This window comes from Ambystoma mexicanum, chromosome 13 (assembly GCF_040938575.1).
Source record: "Ambystoma mexicanum isolate Mex_15411 chromosome 13, UKY_AmexF1_1, whole genome shotgun sequence".
Classification (NCBI taxonomy): domain Eukaryota; kingdom Metazoa; phylum Chordata; class Amphibia; order Caudata; family Ambystomatidae; genus Ambystoma; species Ambystoma mexicanum.
In genome coordinates this window covers 535,250,076-535,275,583 of record NC_090938.1, presented here as the reverse complement: position 1 = coordinate 535,275,583, position 25,508 = coordinate 535,250,076, and the positions used below count along the sequence as shown (strand labels likewise).

At 45.7% G+C, this 25,508-nt stretch overlaps 1 protein-coding gene and 1 non-coding gene across 2 annotated transcripts in view; both read left to right on the top strand.

The window, feature by feature from the left end:
* Nucleotides 1-25,508, top strand: part of ADAM11 (ADAM metallopeptidase domain 11) — a 345,706-nt gene that overhangs the window by 220,207 nt on the left and 99,991 nt on the right. Inside the window, exon 11 of the mRNA XM_069634268.1 lies at nucleotides 577-743. Within this exon, the coding sequence (XP_069490369.1) occupies nucleotides 577-743 (167 nt within the window). The remainder of the gene's footprint in view (nucleotides 1-576; nucleotides 744-25,508) is intronic.
* On the top strand, nucleotides 4,175-4,281 carry LOC138522155 (U6 spliceosomal RNA). Its single transcript, XR_011283259.1, has one exon. It is a non-coding gene; the product is annotated as a U6 spliceosomal RNA (small nuclear RNA).

Genomic DNA, 25,508 nt, shown 5'->3' with positions numbered 1-25,508 from the left:
AAAAAAAAAAAAAAAAAAAGAGGACTTGACAATTGTTTCTACATTTGCTTCATTGTCTCACAGTTGTTCAAGCACACAAACAAAAGTCCTCATTGCGTCCAGTTTTAATGCTTGTGCCAAGAAGTCTGGTCTGGTAGGGGATTGTACATTTAAATGTTTACATCTAGTGCCAGACAACATTAACCTTTTACTGTGCTGAGATAAGCTTGATTTTTCATCCGTCCTCTTATAATTGTTCCAACATTTTGGTACACCCTATTCATTTCTATGGCTGCCTCTCCGGTTTCTTTGAAAGGTAGCCATGTGTCTACAGCCAGCTCCCCACTGTGAAAGTAGACTGGTGGGTTGGCCCGGCAGGTTCCGATCGTGTAAGGTAGGTTCTCCATCTCCATCCCATCTTGGTGTACAGCATCCACTCCAACACTCTGCACCTGCCCCCTGGCAGTGGAGGCAGGACTAGTAGTGATCCTATGATACTTGAGACTGAAATTGAGTTGCGAAAGCTTGGTGCATGTGTCTTTTGTGCTGTAGAGTTCTTGGATCACAGTGCTGAGAGGTTTCATGCGCTTCTTTCAGATCTACAAAGAGCAACTAAACACTAGGATAGTCCTAGTTGCCATGGAAACGTGGGCATCGGGCGACAAGATCCAGGTGGATGAAGACCCGCTGGTGACTCTGAGCGAGTTCATGAAATTCCGGAGGAAGGGGCCACACGAGTCAATAGACGCTGTGCATCTCTTTTCGTGAGTCTAAATCCTATGCAGCATTTAAAGATTTTTGGATGAGGTCATAGCTTGGTTGTTCTCATCTCAGCCTTCTTGTGGGCAGGGCTCTCGTGAAGCCTTCCTTAAGGGATTATATGTGTCTATGGTCCCTGCGCCGGAGGAAAAAGGGGTGCATCAACATATCCTGCTACTTTCGGTGGCTGATGGTAGGGGTCACACCTGCTGTTGCATCTGATCGGTCTAAAGGGGTTCGTCTCCTAACGTATATGAAATGTGTCATAATTGTGACCCGGTGGCTGGCATAGTGGGTAGCTAGCCAAAATGTGTATATATCTCTGCACTTTTATATATGTATGTATATATCTCGGCCTCACCTTTGATTTTTTCATTACTGTACATTACTTGTATGTTATGTAAATATTAAATATCGTGCTGTAACCGATGCAATGCGCCCAGATACCTGAGGGTTTGGCGCGCTATATAAATAAATAAATAAATCAATAAATAGTGCCCAGTTTATGCTTTGTCTCTCTGGTAGAAGCCCTGTATCCCTCTCAAAAAAACATTCATCTCCCTTTCCGCAGTGGATCTTCTATGTAACTCTTCCCGCTGGAGGATCTCCCCCTTTACGGATCACCCAGAGAAGACCTACCATATTCAGCACTCTCCCACGCATCCCCCATGTTCTGCCTCTCACTGGGGATAACCACCATCTTCCAGAGCCTGCAGTGCGAGCTTTTCCCTACTTTCCCAGTTTTGCAGAATCATTTTTTGTGCCTTCCTCTGGAGCAAGCATCTGTCACTCTCTTTCTTCTCTTTTTGAGAAGGATTGAAATTTGCTGCGACAACCAGGGGTATTTCTGGTTTCATGACTCCCTCTGGGCCACCGACATTCAGGAGGAACTTGTACATAGTGAATTAAAAGGTGATAGAAAGTCTTTTTTATAGCTTTTCAGAGGGCATGTCAGAGGAAATGTCTGAGCCATTATAATGACAATTAGCACCCTGAGAGGGGGCACTGTCCAATCAGGATGCTCGGAACACAGGCTGTATTCTGTAGGGCAAGCATGCGTTCCGAGTAGCCTTGGTGGGCAGCACACCTACCCTTCCCTTCCCCACTCCTGCTTCACCACCAAGCACCCATGTAGTTTCCTACACGGGTGCTAATGGAGACTTTATTTTGTAAAAAACAAAAAATAAACAATCTTACCCTTCTTGCAGGGCCCAACGCCGCAGCAGTGCTGCTCTCATGAAGTGCGTTTCCATGTCAATGACATCACAGCCATCAACATGAAAAACAGACTTCCTGTCAGCAGCACTGTTGCGGCACCGGGCAGAGCAAGAACAGAACGTTTATTATTTTTAAATGAAGACACTATGAAGACACTATTAGCTCCTGTGTACATGGGTGATAGTGGCAATATGCCCCTCAGTGTCAGGCCGACCCTTTCGGTAATGACACCGCTCTTCTCCTTTAGGGACCTTCGCTGCGCTTGGGCCTTTAACTTGGGTGGCGGGCCATTACCGAAAGTGCTGGCCCGCCACCGAGGGGCATATCGCCTCATTAGAGGAGATGCAAGGATGTTTTGTTTGGAGGATATTAGAGTGCCTGCTAAGATGGGATTTAAGGAGTATGCAAAGGCATCTTATGTGCAGGGGAATACAGTGGGTGGGTTTAAGAGTGATGGCAGGGGCATTGTGTGTTACTTGAAAGTGGGCTTCCAAGGGCTAGTGGATGAAGGATGAAGGCTGTGACATGAGGCCCCTATCTTGGTTGTTGGTCTACATGGCTGTCCAGAGATCACTCCTGCACTTTCTCAGAAAATGTGTACAATGGCCCGCTTACAGGCTCTAGGTCCTCTGAGGTCCACACAGGACTTGTTACTGCCTGGCTGTCTTTATGATAGGAAATTGAAAAGCCATACAAGGTTTGAAGTGGCTTACAAACAAATATGCTGCTTCTTGTTAATGTCTGCAGAGTCCACTCTGTTTCAGAGAAGGGCAAGCAGGTCCAGGCAGCTACTGTCACAGCGGACTGCCCTGTGATTTAACTGTGCATTTGAAACACTGGCCATCAACTCTCTTGGACCTCTGTCTCTGGCATTTCATTACTTTATAACTGGGATGGATTCGTGTATTGTTTAACTAGCTTTGTAACTCTAGGCTTTTTCTCTAAAAGGAATGAGTTTAATGTGCTAATTCAACTACAGCTCCAATCCACATTTCAAGCGAGGAAGTCCTAGCTCGTCCAGCAATCCTGTCGTCTCCTAACATGTGGAAATTACTTTCTGAAGTGTTTCACTTGGAAAATATCTTTCTAGAAAAATATCTTCCCAGAAATATCTCCATTTACTAAACCATGCATCATTTAGAATCAGTGAGTGAAAGCTCAGTGGTCCTGGGGAGCAGGTTCCCAGCCCATAGGAAAAATCTTTTAAAAAAAGGAACAAGAAGGAGTTGGGAATCCTGAAAGAATGAAACAATAAATGAAATACCAAAGTCATTATTTAAAAGAAAGATTCAAGACGCAATTAATGAAATACATAAAGGGCATTGTTCATAAACAAGACATTTTTGAAGTAATACACATGAGAAAAATATTAAAAATAAGACATTATAATAATCAATAATCTATGTACTTGCTACTGATTGGCACAATTCAATCTTTGCTAAACACCTCTTTCCTGCCTCTGAGCTCACCCAGGTTTGCAAGGGTGCTGATAAATAATTAAAACATGTTTCCCTTCAGTAAATGTTCTTAAATCAATAAATCGTTTTTACAAAACGATTTATAAAAAGATCGATTTAGAAAGACCGCTCTGTGACCGCACAGAGCGGCCTTTCTACATCGAATTGTCAGCACCGTGACACACAAAAGTGTGCTCAGGGCCTGTCAGGCACGCCAGGACCCGGAAGCGCTGTTGTGTGTGTGTTGCTTGTATGTGTGTATTTATGTTGGGTGAGTCTTAGGTGGGCAGGAAGGCAGCAGGGGCTGACGCAGAGGGGTTTGGTGGGTTAAAATCCTTGATTTCGGACAAATCCGGACAGAGAGAGTGGTGCGGGCTGAGGGAGCAGGTGGGGATGGGGGCCGAAGCAATGTCGCCTTTTTGTTTTTACAGAACAATGATCCTGTCAGGCGGAATTAACCTTAAATTAACATGAGCACGGAGGAAGAGCTCAATTAGACCCAAATCTTAAGAAGCATTTGAAAAAATACACAATTTTATTTCATAAGTAAATTGATAAAAACATATTAAATCTGTTGTGACCCGTAATGCATATTGGGTCTTACTCAGTTAAATACTGTACATACAAATCAACGTGCTACTTTTGTGATAACTCATAATGCACACTCAAACTGTCCAATGTGCTAGAAGGAATGTGAGCTCAAAATGGACCTACGTTTATAATAGACCGATGTTTGAAGTTTTGAAGTTTATTTTATTTGTGTGCTCGCTTCGGCAGCACATATACTAAAATTGGAACGATACAGATATGATTAGCATGGTCCCTGCGTAAGGATGGCACGCAAATTCGTGAAGCGTTCCATAAGAAAAAATAAATAAATAAATAAAAATAAAGTTTATTTTATTTGTAAAGCGCAACCAGGCCCAGGCGCAACCGGGTGCATATTCTTAGATACAAGGTTACGATATATACAGTATGCACAAATTACATTACACAGTACATTTTAGAAAAGAATATATACACAATTACAGTATAATACAAGTCGGTAACAGGTCTTAATTGAAGTGCTTCAAGCTTCTGCGTGAACAGCCAGGATTTGTTTGTTCTTGAAGGTTTGGAACGAGGGCTCCGTTCTGATGGACGCAGGTAGTGAGTTCCAGAGTTTTGAAGCTAGGACAGGGAAGCTCACCCCACCCGCTTTTTGGAGTTTGAATCTAGGCAGAATGAGGCTGTGAGTTTGTGCTGATCTGGTGGGCCGAGTGGAGGTGTGGAGTGTGAGACGAGAGGAGAGGTAGGGTGGGGCTTTGTTGTCCAAGCATTTATGCGTCAAGGCTAGTGTTTTCAAGGCGATTCTTTGTTTTACCGGGAGCCAGCGTAGATCAGATCTGACGTTAGAGATATGAGACCGTCTGGGGATATTGAGGGCTGCCCTTATGGCATTATTCTGGATAGTCTGCAGGTTGTTGAGGTTAGCTTGGCTAGTCCCCAAGTAGAGGGCGCTACAGTAGTCAATTTTGGACATAATGAGTGTTCTTGCAAGGGTAATGCAGTTATGGGGGTGCAGAAAAGGTCTGCAGGTGGTAATAAGTTTATAGGCCGATGCCGACCTTACTGCATTCGTTTGTCTGTTCAGAGATCGAGCAGAGTCCAGGTAGAGGCCTTAAGTTTTAGTGTCTTTAGAGACTTTGATGTCATTACCGTCTATGATAAAAGACTTGAAGGCTTGGTCTAATTTATTGAGGCGTTGAGTTGATCCTACTAAAAGAAGCTCTGTCTTGTCATCGTTAAGCCATAATTTGTGTTGGGCCATCCAGGCCTGGATGACCAGATAGACATCATTCAAGGATTTGGTATTGGCTGTGTAGTCACCAGTGATGGGAATGAGTATCTGGGTGTCACCCGCATAGTTAGTGTAGGAGACACCCAGATAATCGAGCACATCAAAAAGGGGCTTGGTGAACACGTTGTAAAGCGTGGGCGATACACAGGTGCCTTGAGGGACGCCGCAGTGAATTGGAGAGGGGTCAGCCGATGCTGTAGGTGAGAAGACCCGCATAGAACTGTTCCTTAGGAAGGAGTGGATCCAGGCATTTGGCAGAGTCTGAGAAGTGGGCCGCAGATTTGAGTTGTTGGCAAAGTATTTGGTGGTTAACCAGGTCGAATGCCACAGACAGGTCAAGGAGAAGGAGTAGCGCTAACTTTCCGTTGTCCTTTAGTATCTCCATCTGAGTTTTCAGGTGAATCAATGCAGTTTCGGTGCAATGTTTGGGGTGGACACCTGATTGTCTTAGACCCAGGAGATTGTTGGATTCAAGGTAGTCTTGGATCTGCAGTTAGGCTGTCTGATCTAGGATCTTGAGCAGGAACGGGACCGTAGTGATCGGTCTAAAATTGGTCGGTATGTTAGGGTCAAGGGATGGTTTTTTGAGTAGTGGGATCACCCAGGTGTCCTTGAGGTTGTCAGGGACAATGGCAGTTTTGAAGGAGGCGTTTATGAAGGCTGTGATAAAGGGGGAAAGGTCGTGAGAGGCTGCTTTGATGATAGGCGCAGGGCAACAGTCACCTTGGCAGTTAGAGGGCTTGAGGTTGTTTATGATTCCTTCTACTTCAAGAGTGGTGAGAGGGGAGAAGGCGAACGGTTTACCGGTCAGGTTAGTTTGGCAGGTACTAGATGAGGGGATGGTCAGAGGTTGGTCTGACTGTAGAGACTGTTGTTTGTCTCTAATTTTAGTTTGGAGGGTTGCAATTTTGCCCAAAAGTGCTGTCTTGTATATTATTGCACCAATTGCTATCTTTAGTGCAGGAGTCGGGGGGTGCAGCGGGAGTCTCAAGTTCCTTAAGAATTTTAAATAGTTCCTTGGTATTCGATTGTGCTAACAGGATACGGTTATTGTAGGATTATTTTTTGGCCTGGAGTATGGCTTCTTTGTAGTTGAGAGTAGCTAAGAAGAGACTGTCCTTGTGGGTGTCAGATGGGTGACTTTTCCAGTGTGACTCTGCACTGCGTTTCTCTTTACGTAGCACTCAGAGCTGTGGTGTGAACCACGAGTTGAGGTGCGCATGTTGTTTAGGTCTCCTAAATTTGAGGGGGGCGATGGAGTTTATGGCTGAGAGCACTGTCTGGTTATAGGTGTCAGCTAAGATTGTAGGGTCTAAGCAAGAGTTGGTGACGTTATTGAGGGTGGAGAGGATGAGGGGGAGTAACTTTTCAAGGGTTATGTTCTTTTTATTTCTAGTAGGAATGGCTGGAGCGACGGGAGGCGTGGGTAGATGAGCTTCTTCAATGTTGAAGGTGATGATATGATGGTCCGACCAGGCACAAGGGACATTCAAGAGCAGGCTAATATTGCAGTTGGTGTCGCTTATCCAATCTAAGGACCGCCCTTTGATGTGGATAGGTTCTTGTATATGATGGGAGAAACCTAGATCCGTTAAGGTGTTGGCAAAGTCAATAGCCGCAAGGTCATTGGGGTCTTGGTACCCTAGATTAAGGTCTCCTAGGATTGAGAGTTGGTTTTCGCTTTGTTGAGTACTAAGGATGTGATGTCATCCACAAACGATGTGGGGGGCCCGGGGGTCTGTATATTAGATGAATAGTGGCCGTTTGGTTAGCAGATAGTGGAGGTTTGACAGAGAGTAGCTCCGCAGATTCCAGATTAATGCTCGGTAGGGTTCTAAATCCTAGTGAGCTTTTGTGGATTGATGCAATTCCGCCGCCTCTAGAGGTGCGGTCGTATCTGGAGATGGAGTACTCAGGGGGAATGGCCAAGGAGAGTGCCGGGCCAGAGGCAGGGTGTAACCAAGTCTCAGAGATGGCAATGAGGTCAAGCTCCTGAGTCTTGATAAGATCAGCAATGTCCAGTGTGTGAGCTGCTAGGGACCTTGCGTTGACCAAGGCGGCCTTGATCAATCCAACTTTGCTTGGGGAGGCAGGGGTTGTCAGGGGGGCCTGGGGAGTGGATGCGATTGGGGTCTGGGTGGGCAGGTTGGGTGTCTGGGGTTTCAAGTATGCGCTTGGGTGCGTAAGGTGTCTCTTCATGCCCAGGAATCTGGTACCTAGTCTTTTGTTTCTTAGGTGGGTGGAACGGTGTCCAGTTAAAGTACCAAATTCAAAAGGATCGAATGCCAAAGGTGAGAGTCAATTTGACCTAAAACAAAAGGGTTGAATTTTTTTATTTTTTAATATTTTTTTTTGGGGTTCCGTTTTGGAAAAAAAGGTGGTTTTTACCACAAAAAATGAGGTTTGGGAGGGGGACCGCCACAAAAAAAAAAAATGTCGACCCTTTGGTTTTCGGTCCTTTTGATTCGACCCTTTGGTCATTCGATCCTTTGCATTTGAAACTTTGACCTAGAACCGGGTGGGACAAGGTTGGTTAGGTGTGGGTTTTTTAGTGAAGTGGTCAAGCCATAAGGCAGGGACATTGAGGTAGATATTGGGGTGTTGAGGCTCAATGCTCAGGTGGGTGTCCGAAGGTCTGTAGGTAGGGGCCATGGTACCATGGAGTGTTAGGTGTGGGTAAACTGGCTGATGTTAAGTGGGACACACTGGGTATTCTCAATAAGGAGAGCAATAGCCTTTGGGTGGAGGGGCGTGGTAACATGATACCAATGTTGAGATAATGGTGAGGCACCGAGCAAGTGTTAACAGTCGCTAGTTGAACTTACAGTCAGTCCTGGAATTTTGGGAGGTGATTGGTCGAAGGCATGCGGCTGTGCAGACACAGTGCAGGGTAAAGAGAGGCTAAATTCAATTGTAGTTGCAGGGCAAGCTAGGTTAAAAGAGGCTAACAATGCAAAGAACACAGAGGCTAAATTTGATTGTAGCTGGAGGGTACATCTAGGCTAAGTAATGCAGAGCATAAAAGGCTAAGTTCAATTATAGCTGCAAGGCATAATGACTAGGTAATGCAGGGCATAGAGAGGCTAAATTCAATTATAGCTGCAAGGCACATAAGCTAAATAATGCTGGGCATACAGCGGCTAAATTCGATTGTAGTTACAAGGTTCGAATAGGCTAAGCAATGCAGAACATACAGGGGCTAACGTTCAATTATAGCTGCAGGGCACATCTAGGCTAAAAATGCCGGGCATACAGAGGCTAAATTCAATTAAATTTGGTTGTAGCTGCAAGGCACATATCGGCTAAATGGGGCTGACATTGAAGTTGTAAGGCACAGATAGGTTAAAAGAGGCTAACAATGCAAAGGATAAATTCGATTGTAGCTGCAGCGTACATCTAGGCTAAGTAATGCAGAGCATACAAGGCTAAGTTCGATTATAGCTGCAGGCACATAAGCTAAATAATGCTGGACATACAATGGCTAAATTCGATTGTAGTTATAAGGCTCAGATAGGCTAAGCAATGCAGAACATACTAGGGCTAAATCCAATTGTAGCTGAAGGGCATACCTACGCTAAATGGGGCCGACAGTGCAGTACAGGTGATGTTATTCTAAGCAGGACAGATAAATAAGGTCCTTAAGATGTGACCGTAGGTTCACCTAGATTTGTGTAATGCATTTGAGGCTAAGTAGTGCCAAATTAAGCAGTGCAGCAGAGGTGCAGCTATGGCAATATTATGCAACAGGTCAAATATTTCAGGCAGTTGTACTGGCCTAAGATTAGGCATCATTTAGTACGTGCAGTAGGCGCAAGTCATTAGGTGAGATAATAGTTTTTGTTGGTGGAAGTCGCAGGGTGATGGGTGCGTAGCAAAATATTGGGTTTGCCTTAATGGGTTAGCCACGTGGGTCGTTACATGCAGGGGTCATGTAACGGTGCAGTGCGGTGGGAAATAGAGAGGGCAGGCGTACGAGTGGTGACCATGTGACAAGGTGGAGGTAACATCCAAATTAGAGTTTGGTACCTTAGAAGGGCAATGTCTAAGAAATATGGTCCAGGCCGGTCGGGATGCAGCGTTCCTGGCAGAAGGCAGGAGCAGGCAAGGACAGGCTTGGACAGGTGATTTGCTTCCTTGTCGTGCCTGTGTTGTCAGGCCCGGCTTAGCCTTCCGGCGAATCCCGATAGGCTGTTTAGGCCGCGGCAAGGCCAATTAGCTGGAGGGGCGGGCTGCTGGCAGGGTTCGGCTTCAGAGGAAAATGATGGCGACGGCCATCTTTAAATGGAAAGAACCCACGTTGTTCTTGATGGCGGTGAATCCAGGTGGTCGGCTTTCTCTTCGATGGCTGCTTTTTAACATCAGAGAGTATAAGTGGTGCTGTTTCTGAGCTTTGCAGATAGGCAAAATGAGGGCTTCCTTAAAGTGCGCTAGGCTCTAGCTGTGCGGATCGTGCACCTAATAATGTGCATATTGGAAGTGATGCATCCCGGGCCTTACCTGCTGTGAGAGCAGGGTGCGGGTGGTGCTGCTCCTGCAACAGAATGTGAACGCCAGCGCCACTCGAGGGCTAGTGGGGCAGACAGGCTTGGACAGGTGATTTGCCTTCCTTGTTGTGCCTTTGTTGTCGGGCTCGGCTTCGCCTTCCGGCGAATCCCGATAGGCTGTTTAGGCTGCGGCAAGGCCAATCAGCTGTAGGGGCGGGCTGCTGGCAGGCAGGGGTCGGCTTCAGAGGAAAATGATGGCGACGGCCATCTTTAAATGGAAAGAACCCTCGTGATACCCACTCAATCTATCCAATATGTAATAGAAAACATATAGGCTCAAGATACTACTAGAGCCTTGGGGAGGACCTAACAATGGGGTCCACGCTCCACTTAAACAGTTGGAAAGACAGAACGCCGAACTCGAGTGAAGGGGATCACACGAGTTGGGAGGACCGGTGTTCACAAGTGTGTTTGTGGAAAATTAGTTCAAGCTGTGCATAAGTACCATTCAGTCGATTGTTACATTGGTAACAATTGGACAGAAAAGCACAGTTCAAAAGAGTGGTAGTGCTAGATGACAGGTAAATTCAGACTATGCATGTGAACCATTCAAACAAGTCTTACATTAGTAAATATTTGACAGAAAAATACAGTTCAATAAAGTGGGAGTGCTGTATGCCTTTTTGTATTTATGCTTTTTTTAGGCTGCCTTAAATCGACTGAAAAAAAACGGTCTTTTTAAAAGGCGACCAGAACCAATAAAAGGCGTAGAAGAAACCTAAAAAATGAACTACCTGTGCCTATAAACCGTCATTTGCAGATGGCAAAATTCTTCCATGGTGCCTCTGAGGGCTCAGGGATGCCATGTTCTCCATCATTGAATTTTCCTGAAATTCACAAGCATTCGATCAATTCACACATGCCGAGCCGAATGCCAGAACCCTGTCTTTTTACTTGTCTTTTTTTCAATTTCATTTTAAATTCCCTTCGAAATAACCAATTCAAAAATGTAAAAAAAAAAGGTTTTGAATGCTCGCAGGATGATGGGCACCAGCAAACGGATCTGATTGTGGTTTCCGGTCTTTAAGAGCCGGGACTCAGAAAACTGGCTCTTGTTTCACAGAATGTTTTTCGACTAAACATTTCCGATGATTATTTCTTATCTGCGGATCTAGTTCAAGTTTTTGCCATCTTTTCTGAAGCTAATTTTGAAAGTTTATTATAGAAGCTATCACTCGGGTAAGTGGCAAGAAATAGCTGACAGTTTGAGGCCAGGGCTCCTGGTTTCACACTGTGCATACAGTGATCTAAAGCTGCCAGGTGCAGATGGATGGCCCTTATGTATTGTGTGCTTGCCGACTAAGCGTGATGCCCCTCCATCAGGCAATGTAACAGCATGAAGCCCGGCATCACCATAGTTACATCATCTAACTCTTTTTGCGAAGCCTAAGAAGAAGAAGCAGCTTGGACCTGGACCACTTGCTTAGTAAATTTCTATTTGGGACTTCTGCTATGTCTGAAAGGGCAGTGTTCACTTTTCTGGAGATTACCACCCTGTGTTGGTCGTGCTAGTATCTATGGCTTCTTCCAAACTCTGTGCCATTACGACAGAAGAAATGATATAAACCAATCACTGAAAAGTGGGACACTGTTTTTGATAAGCTGCCGGGCATCAGATTTCATGACAGTTATAGCAGTAAGGAGGTAGCCTGCGGGTTTGAGTAGTGCTGATGTTATTCCTGACAGATCAAAAAGTTAGATTTTTGTGGAATAGAGGCGTTCACCTCACCGGCAGATACTTTGCAAACTGTGTGCTCAAAGTCCATCCTTAGCAGACCAGATTGATCTGCTAGGGATAATATGCAACAAGTAAACTGCGTGCTCAACAGCCATCCTCAGCAGACTGGAAAGTTCTACTGCAGAGTGCATGCAACAGATAAACTGAAACGACAACAGCCATCCTCAGCAGACTGGAAAGTTCTACTGCAGAGTGCATGCAACAGATAAACTGAAACGTCAACAGCCATCCTCAGCAGACTTGAAAGTTCTACTGCACAGTGCATGCAACAGATAAACTGAAACCTCAACAGCCATCCTAAGCAGACTGGAAAGTTCTACTGCAGAGTGCATGCAACAGATAAACTGAAATTTCAACAGCCATCCTCAGCCGACTGGAAAGTTATACTGCAGAGTGCATGCAACAGATAAACTGAAACCTCAACAGCCTTCCTCAGCAGACAGGAAAGTTCTACTGCAGAGTGCATGCACCAGATAAACTGAAACCTCAACAGCCTTCCTCAGCAGACAGGAAAGTTCTACTGCAGAGTGCATGCACCAGATAAACTGAAACCTCAACAGCCTTCCTCAGCAGGCTGGATGGATCTGCTTGGGATAATAGATGGGTCAATTTCTATTGGACGAACAATTGCTATGATGTCCAGTTCTTCTTTCAGGGTGGACAGTCCATATTGAACCATGCAATTAGGGCGTCATGGTCTATAGTTGATCAGAGATTTTTTAGCTAGTGTCTACACAGATACTCCTGGTTTACAATTTCAGGGTTAAAATAAGGGTTCCCCTCACATAGCAATTGATTTTTCTTTTTAAGGGGTTTCCATTTTCTTGATCTATACTGATGAAGTGATCCAGCAGATGAAAACTGATCCCAGCCTCTCACTTGCACTAGAATAGAATAGGGACCTTTGCAGAAATCCATTGCCAACGTGTTCTTTCAATTTAGCTGCAGCATCGGCACATTGTGGCCCCAGACCAGCATCAATACATTTTCAGGCCCTTCTGCAGTCTTAGAAACACAGAGCGTGATCAGGAGGAAAGAACAGAAGCTCACTGAAAGCTGGAATTGCTGCAGCGCAGTCTCCAACAAGAAGGATCCCATTCTGCTGACTTCTGTGGTGCAACACATCTCTTCAGATAAGTAAGTTCACAGTTCTGTTGGTGCCAGAATTCCACAAGGGCTACTCCAGTCTCTACAAAAACTTACTGGACTATCTGGGCCAATCCCAAAAGGAGGTGGACCTGATGCTTCAAAAAGGGGCACTAGAAAACCTTATGCTTCAGAAAGGGGCACTGGAAATGGTACCCCTCCAGGACAGCGGAAGCAATATCATCCCAGATATTCCCGAACAAGAGAAGCATATAATTGTCCTGAAGGGGCTACATAAATTAAAAAACATTTTAAGATGACGACTGCAAGAACGATAAAAGTTGTTGACTACACAGACCATAGCTCAAGCCCTTCAAAAGAGCAACCAAATGTTACTTTAGATCATCAAGATACTTGCTTTTACATTCCAGTGAGAGGCAGAATGAAGCATAGAAAATATGTCATGCAAGAGGAAGACCATCAACAACTCAGAGTTTTTCCACTTGTGTTGCGGTAGAGACTGCACTTTTGAAATGCCACACTTTCTATGTGTCCCCTTATCTAGATGATTGTCTATTGGAGAATGTGGATACAGCATTAAAAAGAAACCAAAGCTTTACATGCCAGTCAACCTCCATGAACTGGGAATGGTCCAGCCTTGCACACCCAAAAGAGATCTCCTACATGGGAGCAACAAGAGACCCATTGTTACTTAAGCTTTACACTACATGGAACAGTCATATTGTGTTACGGAAGATCATTCAGGTGTTGCCGTTGGGAGGTAGTCTTCCATTGAGAACATTGGTGTCCCTCTTAGGTCTGATGTTCTATTATGTCTTTCCAGTAGCCCGCGATGACCTCCGCACGAGGTTGTGGCAGAAAAAACGTAAACTGCAGTGGGAACAGACATTGGAGAAATGGAATAGCAGAATCCTGAGCTCAGAGCGAGCTGTATACTCCTTTAGATAGTGTTCATATGGCCCTTCTGGGTTTTCACTCTAACTCTAGGGAATCTGAATTTGGAAACAAGGAGGGCAAGATACCCGACCCTTTCAAGAGAAGCTCAGAATCGAAACCCCTCATACTTCAAATTCTCCAAGGGCCACACAAGCAAAAGGTCAACGCCGCAAGCAGACAGTTCGTAGAAGCACGAGAATGGGAGTTGTACCCAAAGGTAGTCGTTTTTCTGCTTGCGAGCAAGGAATTTATCATATGTTTCTGTCACAGAAGACAACCATTCTCGATATGCAGGGTACCCGATCCAATGTGTCTGGAAAATGCAGTTTTTGTATAGAAGGTTGCAAGATCATTTTATATGTTTCTTCTTGCTTTAATTAGTGCAGAAGTGCATAATTTCGCGAGATTTGCAATAACTATAGTCTTAATTGCCCCAGAGTGAGCCAGACAATAGGGCATATTTCTGCATATCAGACTTCCAGTGATACCGGATCTCTTGCTGAAGGGTAGTAGGAATTTTCATCACAACGCACATTTCCTCATAACAGCTCAGCCCCAGAGACCCTTCAATATGGGCAATAGTATGTTCCAGTAGAGCATATGAAGACACTGGGCCTCATTACGAGTCAGGCGTTAAGGGTTTTACGGCGCCGTAAACGGCGCCGACCCTTAACGCCTGATTACAAGGTCCCTTTGCGGGATGGTGATTTTAACGCCTGCTTTTTGCAGGCGTTAAAAACCATGCCGCAAAGGGACCTTGGTGCTAAGTACGGTGCCGCAATTTGCGGCACCGTACTTAGCGCCTTCCCCATTCCCATTATGCCCTATGGGGCAAAAATGGGAATGGGGAAGGGCCATGGCGGAAGGGGGAATTACCACTCCGCCAACCTCGGAATAGGGTGGTAATTCCCCATTCCGCCATGGCGGAGTCGGAAGGTTACCGGCATGGACCTTGGTGCTATTAGCACCATGGTCCATCCGCCAGGGTTGTAATGAGGCCCACTGACAGAAGTGGGAGACATTCCGCAAGAACCTATATTTTTGTCTGGTTGAAGAGAGTAATAAATACAGGGCATTTGCTTGCGCATGAGGAATGATTCTTCTATTACAGAGGGCAGCAGCTCGAGGGAAGCCTGCCCTCAAAGCGGTGGTGGCAGGAAAGGTGCCCTCTTGCGGAGACGCAAACATCACCATCCCTCACGGGGCTGACTCCTACATTATGGGATTGGGTCTGCCATTCCCATCTACGCCATGTTCAAAACCTTACCAGCTGCCAGCGTGCCTGTCCAGAAGTTACACCCCACCACTGTATCATACCCAGGTGTTGATCTCAATACTCATTCAAGCATTAAGTGGTTGACCATCACGCAGACAGGAGGAACCCCTGTTTATAAAGTTCAGGCAGTTCCTAACAGCTGCACTCATGAAGTTTTTTTTATATGTACTTCTTTTTTATTTTTTTATTATTTGTTTTTGGTTTTGCCAGAAAACCTTTACAAACCGAAAATCAGGATACAAATTTCATATTAAAAACTCGATTTTACATTTCAGTAGAATCAAGGCACAGAAACCAAGGATTTAACTGAAAAGTCTGGTCCAAAATAACCGAGGAAGCTCACTGTCTTAACCTGTCTATTATTGGTTCATTAATATAGAAAAAGTCTCCAAGACTTTTACTGTTGCTGCAGTGAGCATGACTTCTTGGCCATAGATCAGTCTATCCCAGAATGCATCTTGGACTAAGCTCTCCTCTCTAGTTACAAATCTCCCCAGTAGTGACACTCTCAATATATGTACTTCATTATGGTGGCAATTCATTTGGTCCTGCAACTGGCACCTACACCGTTCCTGACCCCGACAACAACTCTGCCTCTTCCACAACCATCTTCAACTCCTTGGCTCCCCCAACACAGTCTACACCGCCACCTAAAGGGCCTGCACCACCATCTCCAGTGGACATTACTCCTGGGGATGATACTTCTCTGAGTGAATCCTCATCAAAGGAAGAAGAGTCTATGGCAGAAGAGGATGAGGTGCCAACATCCAAGAGACTGTTTCATGAAAGGGTCCTTTCCATTATGGAATTTCTGCATCTCCTGGTCCCTAGGCCTCCACAGTTGAAGATGGGTATAATGTCATAGGTAGCAGATAGGGGAGGGCACTCCCTTTGTGTGCTGAAAGAAGCACACCAATAAGGGACACCTATCATAAGGGTGCCAGTGAACAAAAGACTGGATAGCAAATGTAAGGCCCCAAAGGAAGAAAACGTGTCTCACATCAAATTGTTATCCGAAATCTGCAGTCATGTCAGCAGACCCTGCCCATGTCAGAGGTGGAAACAGCACTTGGCATGATGGGATGCAAGGTGTACCAGAACAGCGCTCTGCATCTTCGGCAAGCCAACACAGATGCTATTCTGGCAGCATGTGCTTGCATCTGTGGCACTGTACTGTTGAGTTTTATGCGGATTTCCCCAGGATCGGAAGGAGCATTTTCCATAAGGGATAGAAGATGCAAAACAGTTGACCCATGATATTCTCCACTCTGTTGTGAGTCACGTGGACACTACAGCCAAAGATGTGTGCAATGGGCCGGACTTGAGGAGGAATGAAGTGTGTAAATAAAGTCCTTACAGAGGGAAAAAAACTACTCACTGCCAAGTCATTTTCTGAAGCAACCGCAGACGCAAAGATCGTCCACATTTCAGAAATCAGATAGGAGACGTTCATATCCGGGATTTAGAAGATTCCATCGCAGTTACAGGATCGGTGGAGTGCAGCGTCCCGCCCTCATTTTACCAAGCCACAAAGAGGCTGAGGACGACCACTGTTTTGTCCTAATCTATGACCTGAGCTTTAGATAAGTCAAAGTGTTGATGACCACGTGTTCAGGGAATATCTCTCTCCAATGGAAGGCAAATCTCCTTTTTTTTAAATCAGTGTTGTAAGGAATAAAATCAGATTCCTGGACCATCCTATCTGGTGAACAAAAGTCTAAAACTACCCTTACCTCCTTTTGCCTCCACCTCCCAAACCCCATAGCAACTTCCCTCGAACACGACAGAGGACCTAGATAGACAAGCTGTGTCAGTTGTGGGCTACAAAGAAAGTCTTCAGATCCCTCCGAAGTATCCTACTCCTGTTTCTTTGCAGTCCTGAAGAAAGATGAAGATGAAGAGGGACTGGTGCACCATGTGGTAAACTCATTTAAACACCTTTCTACCAATAGAAAGTTTCATGATGGTGACCCTGACCCACATGTTTTCGTAACTGCAGCTGGGGAGGGGGCTTTGCTCCTTCGATCCCGAGGATTCCTACATTTATATTCTGATCTGGGAGTGCTAGCAGAGGCGTTGCTGGGGGAGTGGGGGGCTGAGGGGGCTATAGCCCCAAAGCTTTTGGTTGTAGCCCCGGATAGAAGCTCAGGGGCTACAACCAAAAGGCTAGCTAGCCCGAGTCCTAAATGTTCCGACATTAGCGTAGCCTCGGGTCTTTTTCCAGACCTTGCAACACCCCTGGCTACTGGTCGGACATATCAGTTGAAAAGGCTCCATTTCAGACTGATCTCTGTCCATGGACTGTTTGCAAAGATCATGGCGACTGTCATATTCCCCCTGCGTCAGAAGGGCGTGCCCATTTACCGTTACTTGGATGACTGGCTAATCAGAGCCTCGACTCACTTTCCACTGAGCTACAGACGACTCTGGAGTTTGTTTTCTTCCTGGGCGTGTCAGTGAATAACAAATAGTCCAATTTGACACCGAGGCAGACAATAAAATACCTATGATTTGAATGTGACCCAAACCTTGGCAGGGCCTTCCATACGGAGAACAGAATGATGTCAACTCAGACCGCCTGTTCCCTGGTTTTACGGCCGAAGGGGGCCTAGGCATCTTCTGCTTGAATGGATGCTGGTGCTGATGGCTTCGTGAGCGATGGTGCTTCCCTTTGTAAGGCATGAGGGGGACACGTGCGCATTTGACAGCACGCTTCGATCAGGACAACCAGGAACGGTTAGTCCTCATTCCAGGCTTTAGGGCAGTCATGGGCCTTTCATAATTAGTGGGGTCCCCGTTCGAATCAATACATAGGTGCGATGTGAGGTTTTTGATCTTGAAGGTAATATTTCGGCAGCTGTTGCAAAGTATAAGAAAACTAGGGAGATGAAGGCATCATATCAGATGAGGCCTGCTTATGTAAGGTTGCCTGTATTGCACTGATCCTAGAGGGGCGGATTCACAAGCTTGTGTGCACTTGCTCTCGGCATTCGGTGGGCGGGTTTTTTGCATGAGCAGACGCGCTATTGTGAATCAGCACACCTGCAGAGCAGGGCAGGGGTGGGTCTGGCGGAAAGCCCGCCCAGATTCCCTTTGGGATACGCTTTGATCTGTGGCAGGTGTGCAGCTCTTCTCCTGGGCCTGACCTCTGCAGTTGCAGGCGAGGCGCATGGGAAAGTGCAGCCATAGAAAAAGATGGATGGCGGCATTGATCCACCCAAAATAGAAACGTTCATGCTTGACATGAGCCTTCCCACGTCCACCACCAGAACGCAGGTGGGACTGTTAACAATGCACTTGCAGTAACGGGGACCTGAGGGCTGACCTCTACAAATGAGTTAATTGACCCCACAACTGGTGGCTGACCCCAGCTCCCCACTTATCTGGGGTCAGTGAGCCGATGCATAGGCGAGTGTTGGGAACGTTCCCTCCACTTAAATATACTGGCATGTGGTTAAGTGAAGCAATGTGGACACATTCTACAGAATAGATATCAGAGGTGGTGTAAGGGCCCAAAGCCGAAGCGGGCCTACTAGGACTTCTCGGGTGGTGGACCACAAAGGGATCTTAGAAGCGATTAAAAGAGAGAGAGGGCCCACTTGAGTGTGTAGGCCACAGGAATCTATACTCCATGGGCCTAGCTCGCAGCTCAGTAAGAACGAGAAAAATAAAACAACATAAAAATGGGAGTTTAGTGGGGTCTGCTTTGATCAGAGAAACTGAGCCCGCTCCACCTCTTATCCCCCTCGCCCCGCTTGTTGGTGAATACAGAGTATCCGTTTAGGAAGCCTGCCAGGTCTAAGCCCTTGCAGAAATCAGTGCCTTTGCCGCAGACAGGGGCGGAGGGGCAATGACGGGGGGTAGCAACAGAAGCCTCTAGTATTTTGATGCTGGGCCCCCTAGTTAGGTAATAGGTGTGGGGTGGCTGTACTTGGCAACCCTTTAATTTATTGATGATCTTTGCAGACAGGGGCCGCTATAGCCCAAGGAATGGCTGCTTTACACTCGACCAGGGACGTCATTTGGGGGTCTCCAGGGGTCGCAGTGGCGACCCCTGAGGTCTCCCTTGCTACCCCTGTGGTCTCCCTTGCTACCCCATAAAAAAAATGGAAAGAATTTAAAACATTTCTTTTTTTTTTAATAGCTGTGGTTTCTGGAGTGGCTGGTTTTCTTGTTCAGGCTTCTTTAAAAAAAGAACTGGGGGTTCCACAAGTGTAACACTTTGAACAGTGACCCCTAAACAAGAAAGAATAGGAATAGCAAATGCTTTGTCTTTCTTGAATTCTATACAATAATTGCTAGACTCATTAAAGGTTTATTTAAGGCACACTTCAGGGGATGAGTCACTGATTTAGTCTGTTCTTAAACACCTCAACTCAGCCTTTCATCCTTCTGAGGTCAATAAATGAGTACCAACACAGGTTGGGTGATATTGTACGTATATGTGTTCTGTGTAAAGCGTTTAAGCCTAAGTGCCATGTAATAACACATCATTATCATTTGTCCTCAAACGTCTGCTTGCATTCGCAGTAATTTGGTAATATGGGCCTATACACACTAATATTAACGATACATATGGTGATTCATTCTTGTATCAAATGTATATCACATTATGATTATAGTGATTTCATAACCATATTTTTCATGGTGTCGTTAGGAACAATGCTATGTGATGCCACTTCCTGTTTTGTCAAGGGGTGAAAGGTCATGTTCCATAGCTTCCTTTGATGTCACTTCGGGATGGGGGTCAAATGTCACTTCCTGTGATGTCATCAGAGGTCAAGGGTCGTGTGATGTCACTTCCGCTACCCCAGGCATTTTGGTGAAATGACGTCCCTGCACTCGGCCACGTTTTTCTGTTACTTTGCCCCAGACAGCAACATTCCCAGAAATGATCTTTATATCCCATTTACATTTAAAGAGGTGGTTCTGGTGTGTTCTTGTATTACGTGTATCTGGGGGTTTTGTAATGAAGCCTGAGGTTCTGTCTGACTATTCTGTATTTGGGCTTTTCATTTTTAAGTGATTATACAGATACAGTGGAAAAGAAAAGTAGCTATGAAAGCGGCAGCTCCCTCGTTTTGTTTTCTCCAGTTTCTGACCGCTTACTTGTACTTAAAATTCTTTTGAGGTTATAGTAAGATAGCATAATGTTGCCTTTGTGGCTTCTTGGGCACTAGGAGCTTCTTAGCACGTTCCCATTGTTATTCTTCCTGGATTTCTTTATTTTTGTATATCACAATTTTATAAAAAAGCTTCCTCGTTAGAAGGCTGTTCCTTAGTGCCATATTGGGGACCCCACATTGTCCACAGAAGTGCAAGGCAACTCTGTGCTAAAACTCTTAAAGCTCATGTTCTGTTCGCAGGATTGTCCATTGCAGATTAAGGTCTGGGGTGCTAATAGTGCCAAACCAGCACCCCCACCCCTTAAGAGTGGTGACATATTCTTCTAGCTGCACTTGCATCTGCCCCAGCCTCACAGTAGTCGCCCATTAGCGTGTTGATCACCCCAAAGCTTGCTTTCTGGATATTGTGCAGTTACTACAAGTAACTACAGCATTGTCAAGTTACTACAGCTGCAGAGAATACAGGGTTGAGTGTACATATGCGATCCATTGAAGTCGAGGTATTTTATTCGCAGCCTTTTCACCTCCTTTAATCCTGCTGCTCGTGGGTTGAGCCATGGCTGTGTCTAGAACAGCAAGCCCACAAGCCTGTATGCCCTTCCGTTGCTCTGACCCCGCACACTACCTGAAGCACAGTGATGGCAGTTGCCAGTTGTAGATTAGCCACATATGGAGGAATTGTTTCTCTGTTATAGTAAGGGGCTGACTCGTCCCTGCAGAGGAGAAACATAGGTTGCACTCACATCCTTCCTAAAATAGACTGGCAAGGTCTCCTTGACCACATTGCCCCTAAATTGATGGTTGTGCAAAGAACTCCACTGCCAACTTGCCCTACAATGGTCCTGTGTTTCCCTATTTCTTGGGCCTTAAATGAGAGTTTGGAAATCTTGCCCCTAAACAGTCCTGGCACAGCCATTGCACAAGCGGGGCACACACCCGCATAAATGGCATTTCGGGGTGGATCGACTTTGATCACTAAACGTTTGGTCTGACAGAGCGGCTCAAAAGGACCTCAAGCCATCTTGGTGCTGTCCACATTCTAGCAAGCAATAGAGCCTTGGAAGCCACGCCTCAACACCTGCCAACCCCCAGCTGTTTGGTCATTACGTTCATGTCCGGATTAAACAACAAGGGAGCAAAAAAGCACCCTGGCACCACTCTCTTTACCAATGAGAACGGCTTGGACTGCCTGCACCGTGCCATACTCTGGCTCTATTAGCCAAGTAGAGTCTCTGCAATGCGTGGCAAATGCTTATCCAGGCTGAATACATCAAGTGTCTCCCACAGCAGACACCTCTCAGTTGAGCCAAAGTTCATATGCAGCGGGCCCCCCTCATGAGGTACAGAATGAAGTACTGCTCGACATAACCACTGCTTCTCTAAACCCGGCCCACACTTCCAACCAAATCCTCCTCTCCAGAACTCACTCCTGCAGTCAATTGTGTAGCACGTTCCTGTGAAATGCAGCAAGGGCCACCAGAAAGAAGATCCGCTGGTGACGAGCACGTTATCCATTCTTGAAGATGGGCTCTACAATGACTTCTCTCTGGGAATATGATGGGGGATTCAATTCAAGCATGGCAAAGTTTGAGGACTCTGGCATCTGTTTCCAACTCTAACTGGTCAGCCTCCCACCCTTTATGATATCCTACTGCTTATCTTCCTGTGACTAGAGATTCTGAAAACACACATAGCCTCCCATTTTTGGTCCTCAAATTCATTGCCCATTTTGATCCCCCTATTCATTCCCTCCAAGGGAAGCAGTGCTCTATGTGTGGGATTCGGCATGGACTACACCACTGAGTTGCAGATATATCAAATTCCAGAAATCGAGGGCTAGAATTTTGTTTACCTGTAATACTCAACTACCTATATGTTTAGTTACTTATTAAGTTTGATACTTTTACTGCCCAAAAGGAAATAAATAATAATTTCAGAAAAGCAGAGGGAAGTGATCCTGCGCACCACTGCTAAGTGAGGAGGCGTTTTTGTGCACTGCACAGCTATTTCTCTTTAGCTGGAGTCCCTGCATATTGCATTTGGTCCAAAATCATTGTGCCCTACTATCTAACACGGCTTTTGCAAACCCAATTCAAAAATAGCCGACATGGCTTTATTACGGCAAGCAAACCTTCATAGAGCTGCTGACCCCCTCTGATTGGTTGCTTTTGCATTGAAGACCCAATCTGGGTCACTGGCAGGCAGTAAACCAGCCCCTACGACCCAAGGCCCCGTTACCAAGGCCCCTGTCTAAGCCTGTCAGAGCGTGCCGAAGTGGCAAGTCCTCCTGCTCGAAAAGCAACGCTTCACGTCTAAACGAAGCCCTGCCTGCATCCAGCTGTTCCCGTAAGCCCCACTGAGTACACGTACCCCGCTTATTTGAACCCAACTACCACTCACACCTCAGCACCACCCACATTTTGACTGCCTTTCCACATCCGGCATCTGCTCACTCGACTCTGAAGCACAGCCTTGCCAAACATAGATTTTAAAAAAATGTATTCCCAAGGCTGGATTTAACTGTTGATTTCAGATGCAAGTCTCCTAAGAGTGATGTTACATGTGCTTGCAGAAATTCGAATGCAGCTGCTCCTATGTGCCTACTACAGCTTGTAACTTCTGATGGCAGATATGAGCTTTGCAAAAGTGACTTTGACGTAAGGGTCTAAAAAGTGATTTTTAAAATGTGTTTTTCAATGTGCTTGCAAAAAAATTGAATCTAGTTGCACCGATGTGCCCACTTCAGTTTGTAACTTCTGATGGCAGATAGCAGCTTTGCTAAAGTGACTTTGACGTAAGCTTCTAAATAAGTGATTTTTAAAAAGTGTTTTTAGATGTTCTTGCAATAAATCAAATCTAGTTGCACCGATGTGCCCACTTCAGTTTGTAACTTGTGGTGGCAGATATCAGCTTTGCAAAGTGCCTCCACTCCCAGATTCGACTTCACCACAACCACTGAAACTGCCAAGATCATTAAAGGACTGAAACCCTCAAAGTACCAAGGAGACATTTGTCCGGCTACCCACATAAAGGGCTGTGCCGAAGGCCTGGCACTGTTTATCATGACGTTAATCAACAACTCCTTCTCAACTGGCAATGTCCCAGGGAATCTAAAAGAAGCCTGGGTTCTCCCACTCAAGAAGCTCACACTAGATGCCAGCATTCCCACCAATTACCATCCCATCACAACTGTACAATTTCTCCTCAAAATACTTGACACAGAGCAGCCTATCTGCAAATTCAAAATTATCTGGAAACCCACAAGCTTCTCGGTCTCTGCCAATCAGGCTTCCGGCCCGGTCATGGTAAGGAATCCGCCCTCTTGGACCTAAAAATCCAAATGGATGAAATCAAAGACAATGGCAACATTGTCATCCTCCTCCTCCTTGACCTCTCTGCAGCCTTTGTTTTGGTCAATCACAAAATACTATGCCAACATCTCTCCTCAGCTGCCCACTTCTCAGCCAAAGCCATAGTATGGATAGACTTCTTTTTGACTAACAGCACAATGAGAGTGCTTTCCACCGCAGTGGCACCCCCCCCCCGCACTAGTCACCTGCAGAGTCCCTCAAGGCTCATGTGTCTCACAAAAACTGTACAATATCTTCACCAAACCCCTCTTCGACCTCCTCGATGTCCAGGCTGTCACCTACACAGACTATGCGGATGACACCCAAATCCTCTTACCGATCTCCAGCAACTACGCCAATGATTCCATGGCACTAAACAAACTATACCAAATTATCCAGGGCTTGATGGCACAACATGGACTATGCCTAAATGACGTGAAAACCAAACTTCTCTTCATCGGTACACCACTTTGGCTAAACACACTCAGCGGCTCATACAAAGCCTTTTCCATCAACGGAAATTTCGATCACCATGACCAAAGAGGTAAAGACCTTGGGAGTATACCTAGACTCTACATTATCTCTAACCAGACCAATAAATGCTATTGCTTCAGCAGCAGCATACACTGCAAAACTGATTAATGCATGCAGGCCATTCCTATACACGGGTAGCTGCATCAGACTCGCTAGAGCCCTCATACTATCCAGGATCGACTACTGCAACTCCTTCTTCACAGGTACCAATGTCTGCAGCATAAAAAAAATTCAGGTCATCCAAAATAATGCTGTAAGAGCAGCCCTAAATATCTCTAAAAAAGACTACATTTCCACAGCCAAACGAAACATCCACTGGCTCCCAGTCCAAGAACGCATCATGTTCAAAACGCTAGCATTGACCCCCAAATGTATCTCAAAGACCTCCCCCACCTACCTGTCCAATAAAGTATCCAAGGCACAGTCCTCCAAATCTACCCAATCTGCCTCCTCGACATCCCTAGATACAAGCGCCAGAAGGCAGGAGCAAGCACCTTCCCTGTGATCGCAGCCAAACTTTGGAACGCCCTCCCTCTATACCTAAGAGCTGGCGAATCCTTCTGGTCCTTCCGCAAAGGCCTCAAAACATGGCTGGTCTCACAAGACCATCAAATTTAGCTGAACACATCAAACCCTACAACTTTGGTACCGTCATTTCCAACTATTTGACATCCAGCTTTTATAACCTATATGTATCACAAATGTCTGAACCATTGTAACCTTTTACCTGTTATATTCCTATCCCTATATAACCTGTACTCATAAGTCAAGCTGTGAACCATTGCAACCATTACCTGTAACGAATGTACTACTTATGACTGTAACTTCTTGCAACCTAGGGCAACTACTGCCCCCATGTAAGCCCCATGTAAGCCAGCGCCCAGATGCCCACGGGTTCGGTGCACTTTACAAATGACAAAATAAATACAAAATTAAATCTTAAATCGTCATTTATTTTTTTGCACAGTGTCTCCCCTTGTAGTGCTGTTTATTTTGCAGGTTTTTTTTAATGGTTTTACTGAGCCACCCCAATGCCCCACTTATTGCTCCTCCATCCTACCCTTGCCTCTCTCTTGTTTGTTGCTTTGTAATGGTGGGAATCTTCATACCTCCATTCCTGCCAATTTCCTTCCCACTCTCCAACACTATTTTATTTTCTACTTCAAAATACAACCTGGTACTCTCTTTCCATTTCCTCTAACCCGCAGCCCTGGCCATTTTTTCAGCCAGTCCGCATCTCTCCAGATTCCCACCTGTAACCCTCCTCCCCGCTTGTCCCGTTCTCGGTCCCACCTCGATTCTCTGCAGACCGCATCTGCCTGACTCTCAGCATGCTGCCTCTGCCTGACTCTCTGCATGCTGCCTCTGCCTGACTCTCTGCATGCTGCCTCTGCACAGAATCTCATAATGACCCAACTTGCCAAAAGCACTGAGCTTTGTTAAATTTGTGTCCCTATTTTTGATAGTTTCCCAATGACTTTACCAAATCCACCTCATTACAGGTATACCGACAAAACTGATTTACCGTTTCCACCTCCCAATTTCTTGTTATTAGCAGGATATTATGGGTGCCGGCAACGGCAGTACGTTTCCATCCCATGGAGTCCAAATGGACTCCATGGAATGGGTTTGCCACAATCACTG